Raw genomic sequence first — 6,000 nt, 5'->3', positions numbered from 1 at the left:
TGCAGTGAGAGTAAACACTGCAGTCTACCGTTTTCCTTAACCAGAGTCAAACTTTGTTTTAGTCAATCCTTGTGTATATATCTGAAGATTGTTGTGTTGTAGTGTTGTTATTCTATGTTAAGTACACCAACAGAGCCACAAAACCAGAGTCAAATTCCATGTATGTGCAAACCTACATGGCCAATAAACATGATTCTGATTGTGATTCTGAAAACTCGAATCTGATTTCATCACAAATCTTCTAACGGGAGAACTCTTGAGGGCAACAGAAATGGAGATGGGGGGACCTGCAATCCTACACAGAGAAATCACTGGAAAAACTAGCCCAGAGCAGAGCAAGGTGGGGAAACCTTTGAGGGTGAGTTACTGTGAAGGGCTCAAGAAAGAAAAGGGGTTGACTCACGTCACTCTTGTGATGTGGGGGGGGGGGGGGGTGACAATTAGATGGCAAGCTGTTAAGTGCCACATCTGCAGGGCTTATGCTATTGGGTCTGAATCTGATTTGCAAAAACTTTGCGCTTTTTTAAGAGATTGGGATGAAATCTAGCAGTAATAAAAAACATTTTCTAACCAATATTAATGGGGATAGTGATTTGGCCAGCTGAAACATCTTAGATAACATGTTCCAACAAAAAATCCTGTCTGGGAAGAAACTATTTGAAGGGCATTCCAGGGCTTTTAGTGACTGTTATTTTAGGAATCAGTGTAGGAGTTTGTTTGTTTTTTCCTTAAGTTTTCATGTTTTTAAATGTATGCCGATGTTTGACCCACAGTAAATCTCCATTATGCATTCTCTCGTTTCTATCTCGTCTCTCTTTTTGTTAGTCAAAACACATGGCGGGCTTGCTTGGAAGGAGAATCAGTTGAAAAGCGAGACCCCTTAAACAATATCTTGAGTGTTCAGATGTGTTTAAGAGCTAGTCTTTGTTGAGGTTTAAAGTAATTCCTGGAATGGGAGAGGCTATACTTGCAGACAACTCAATTGTAATAGCAACTGACAAAGACAGCGCTGAGATGTATGGTGATGATTTTCATTGTCGATCCTTGTTCATCACTGTCAATCATTGTTCTTTTTATTATTCAAAAGTAGGGCTTGTTGAGGTTGGTTCAATGGGAGGAAGTGGTATTCATTTTCCCTTCACAAATATGAGGAAACCAACACTGATGAGAATTTGCCTGGGGCCGCTTTATCCACATTTCCCATGACGACCAGGCTCAGTCAAAAGACAAATTCAATTTTAGTTTTGGTTTATTCAGCTGAAGGCTTGGCTTGGGTTTTGGAAATATACAGTAACACATGTTGTACAAGCCCCAACCTCAGTTTTTTTTTGTTTTGTTATTTGGGTGATATAATACGATATTTAGTTTACAACACAAGAGAAACACGTTCCTTGTATTTCACTGCATATCCCTTTCACAAGTTACAATATGTCTCAACTGTGAAAGCCATAACGATTGGTCTTGAACTGGTCTCCTCCCCTTCATGAACACATACCTACGCTCTAGTGCACATACATGCCCAACCAATACCATATGGTGCCCATATATAGCACACACACACACACACACACACACACACACACACATATATATATATATATACACTCACTGGCCACTTTATTAGGTACACCTTGCTAGTACCGAGTTGGACCCCCTTTTGCCTTCAGAACTGCCTTAATCCTTCGTGGCATAGATTCAACAAGGTACTGGAAACATTCCTCAGAGAGTTTGGTCCATATTGACATGATAGCATCACGCAGTTGCTGCAGATTTGTCGGCTGCACATCCATGATGCGAATCTCCCGGTCCACCACATCCCAAAGGTGCTCTATTGGATTGAGATCTGGTGACTGTGGAGGCCATTTGAGTACAGTGAACTCATTGTCATGTTCAAGAAACCAGTCTGAGATGATTCGAGCTTTATGACATGGTGCGTTATCCTGCTGGAAGTAGCCATCAGAAGATGGGAACACTGTGGTCATAAAGGGATGGACATGGTCAGCAATAATACTCAGGTAGGCTGTGGCGTTGACACGATGCTCAATTGGTACTAAGGGGCCCAAAGTGTGCCAAGAAAATATCCCCCACACCATTACACCACCACCACCAGCCTGAACCGTTGATACAAGGCAGGATGGATCCATGCTTTCATGTTGTTGACGCCAAATTCTGACCCTACCATCCGAATGTCGCAGCAGAAATCGAGACTCATCAGACCAGGCAACGTTTTTCCAATCTTCTATTGTCCAATTTTGGTGAGCCTGTGCGAATTGTAGCCTCAGTTTCCTGTTCTTAGCTGACAGGAGTGGCACCCGGTGTGGTCTTCTGCTGCTGTAGCCCATCTGCCTCAAGGTTCGACGTGTTGTGCGTTCAGAGATGCTCTTCTGCATACCTCGGTTGTAATGAGTGGTTATTTGAGTTACTGTTGCCTTTCCGTCAGCTCGAACCAGTCTGGCCATTCTCCTCTGACCTCTGGCATCAACAAGGCATTTTCGCCCACAGAACTGCTGCTCACTGGATATTTTCTCTTTTTCGGACCATTCTCTGTAAACCCTAGAGATGGTTGTGTGTGAAAATCCCAGTAGATCAGCAGTTTCTGAAATACTCAGACCAGCCTGTCTGGCACCAACAACGTTCAAAGTCACTTAAATCACCTTTCTTCCCCATTCTGATGCTCGGTTTGAACTGCAGCAGATCGTCTTGACCATGTCTACATGCCTAAATGTATTGAGTTGCTGCCATGTGATTGGCTGATTAGAAATTTGCGTTAACGAGCAGTTGGACAGGTGTGCCTAATAAAGTGGCCGGTGAGTGTATATGTGTGTGTGTGTGGGTGTACATGGCTTAAGTACAAACTCAAACTTACATTGTTTGTAGAAGACTCCGGTAGTAATGAGAGAGATGAACAAGCCCACAGACAGGGCACAAACTAAAACCAGCAGCCTCTTCTCTCTGTGTGTCCTCTCTGTCCAACATATAAGGCCATGACCATTCCGATGAGTGACCTGCAGCCAGCACATGTACAAATGCATAGACATGGAGACATACACAAACATACACATACAAAGGGACAAAAAATACATAAATACAAAGACACACATGCAAAAACAAAATTTAATTGCTTTACTGTATTCCATGGTAATTAAAATGTCAAATGTCAATGAATGCAACATGTTTTGAGGCTATGAGGCTATATACAAAAACAAAAAACAAAACAAACTCTCTCTCTCTCTCTCACACACACACACACACACACACACACACACACACACACTAAGTGAAAATATGTTGTGCTACTACAGTGCTGAAATTATTCTCTATAAATATCCTATATTACAGTTAAAGGGCCTTCATCATAGGTTAGGTTTAAAAGTACAGTGCACATCACAGTGCCATTCAACCCTCTCATACATAAAAGGTCATGGATTCCCCCATTGTTTACACACTTCTAGGTGAGCAGGTACAACTATAGCTTATTGTGTAACGGCCTCAGAGAAGTGAATAGCTGTGAAGGTTGTGCTATGGTTAACTTCTTTCAACCCCAACAAGTTTACCCACAAAACAAAACCACTTGGGCCAACACATAAGGAAACACTGCAGGTAGTCAGCTCTTGAATGAGGCTTATTACTGAGCAGAGAGACTGAATTAACTGGTACACAGTGCAGCCCTTATGGGCAATTTTGATGCACAGCGGCGTCCTCATTGGTGGTTCAATAATAATTGTATGATTTCTTCCTGCTTTTTTTAATCATTCAGTCATCATTTTGGTTTTTTGGTTTTGTTTTGAGGGGGGGGGGGTTTACCCCCTTTTTCTCCCCCAATTCTACCTGGCCACTTACCCCACTCTTCCGAGCCATCCTGGTCACTGCTCCATCTGCTCTGCTGAACCGGGGAGGGCTGCAGACTACCACATGCCTCCTCCGATACATGTGGAGTCACCAGCCGCTTCTTTTCACCTGACAGTGAGGAGTTTCGCCAGGGGGACGTAGCACGTGGGAGGATCACGCTATTCCCCCCAGTTCCCCCTCCCCGCCAAACAGGCACCCCAACTGGCCAGAAGAAGCGCTAGTGCAGCGACCAGGACACATACCCACATCCGGCTTCCCACCCACAGACACAGCTGTCTATAGGGACACCCGACCAAGCCGGAGGTAACACGGGGATTCGAACCGGGATCCCCGTGTTGGTAGGCAATGGAATAGACCGCTACACTACCCGGATGCCCCAGTCATCAGTTTTGTTTTAGATTCAACAAGTGATCAACACAATGGATCTCAAGCACCTCAACTTTAGGACCAGTGTTTGAGCCCATCTTAATGCCTGCTGAATTCTCCTTGAGCAAGTTGCCAAATCTCTACCAACTCCGTGGACATTGTGACCCTGTACTCTGACCTCTAATAGAATTAAGGGAATAGAAAATCAAAAGGATCAATAAAGTAAACCATCCATGTACCCTCTAGTGATATGTTCTTTGAGTAGAGTATTGCTGTAGTTCAGCCAAGTCAAGCAATTACATACCAGACTGTTTCCAGGGAACACACAGTCTCTGACAGACCACAGGTGCCACTGGGGCCAGGTTTTGGGGGTTTTGCTGCTGTGAATGAATACCAGAATTGCGACAGGGGGGGCTTTGTGTAATTTTGGACTTTAGATGTAGCCAGAGAAAATTCATTATCCCGCATGTGTGTAAAGGAACAGATTTACATCTATTAGTGAAGATTTAAGGTCAGCAGTCAAACATCAAGTGGGCAGCTCACATGCCAGGATTGTGGCTGCGCACCTAATCCCAGGGAGCTAAGAAGGTTTGGGCTGGTTTGGATTTACACTGCATATCTAAATGTAATTGAGAGGATCCCACTGGCGAAGCAATTGCGGTTCACATTTGTGGTTCACACTGTTCTATTTTGCGAACCTTTTTTTTCTTCGCTTTATCGGTGCCACAAAGACACTGCAAAATGAAAATGTTGCATTTTTGAGGTCATGGACTCTCTTGCTTCTTGAAGATTTATTCCTGGCCATAGGAAAATATCTTTGGAATGATTCTACTGAAGAAGATCATGTCCTTGTTTTTGTGGTCAAGAAGTGATTAAAAAAAGGACTAAAACCCTTTAGAAGAGATCATTGCTGGGGGGGGGGGTTTCTTAAGAAGGAGCTTTTTTCTCAACATTTCGACAACTTAACACTTAGTGACAATGCAGAGAAATCTGCGTTAAAAACATTCCTCATTTGTCAGAAATGACCAGAAATAGGTTGCAATTGCAAAAGACATTATTAGATCCTCATTCATATTTGCAAGAATTATTAATGCAATCTATTTATCAGTGCAAATTATCAGTCATGTCATCTAATTGCCTGACTTGTTCTTATGACCAATCAATCAGTCGTGATAAGCCAATTAGCCTTCAGGATAGTCTAAAGCAAACCGTGTAGTGAATGCTGTGTGAGAGCTGGGACGATACCACGCAAATCACAGCATTAAGCATTTTGCTAGGGCTCAAGAACTTGGCACCAAACAAACTGACCGACATAAGGGTACAATCCTGATGGAAGTTTTTGTTGTGACACTGACTGACACCTATGGTGATTCGGGTGAACACATTGCTGTTTGACTACCCTAAATCTGAAACATCCATATGAAATAAAAGAGACACAAGGGCTGTTGCATCAACACCGTCCCTGCTGCTGAACAAAACACATTGGTTTAACCTAGGGTTTATCTATTCTTAAATCTCTTCCACATGCTTGGATTGCTATAGCTGCATGTTGGCCAAAACAACTTTAACTTGTTTTTCAAACTTGCCGCTAACAGCTCTTTTTCTTCTGAATTTGTCTGCTATAATGAATATTTAAAATGCAGTGCGCCGAATAAGTTTTCCAAGGAAAATCAAATCAGACAGCAACACTCAAAATGGGCAATTACATAAGCTTTCATAATTTGGATATTCACATATTAGCATTTGTCTTAGATATGCCAGCAACAGAAAGTATCAAAATAACTT

General features: G+C 42.7%; 1 protein-coding gene across 3 annotated transcripts in view; it reads right to left on the bottom strand.

The window, feature by feature from the left end:
• The window catches only part of ece1 (endothelin converting enzyme 1), a 34,402-nt gene that overhangs the window by 20,014 nt on the left and 8,388 nt on the right, over positions 1 to 6,000 (bottom strand). For all 3 annotated transcript variants that reach the window (XM_056302226.1, XM_056302227.1, XM_056302225.1), the window contains one exon: positions 2,867 to 3,005. In XM_056302226.1, the coding sequence (XP_056158201.1) occupies positions 2,867 to 3,005 (139 nt within the window). The remainder of the gene's footprint in view (positions 1 to 2,866; positions 3,006 to 6,000) is intronic.

Source organism: Lampris incognitus, chromosome 2, assembly GCF_029633865.1.
Source record: "Lampris incognitus isolate fLamInc1 chromosome 2, fLamInc1.hap2, whole genome shotgun sequence".
In the NCBI taxonomy this organism is placed as follows: domain Eukaryota; kingdom Metazoa; phylum Chordata; class Actinopteri; order Lampriformes; family Lampridae; genus Lampris; species Lampris incognitus.
The sequence above is the reverse complement of the archived record's forward strand: the minus strand, read 5'-3'. Positions and strand labels throughout refer to the sequence as shown.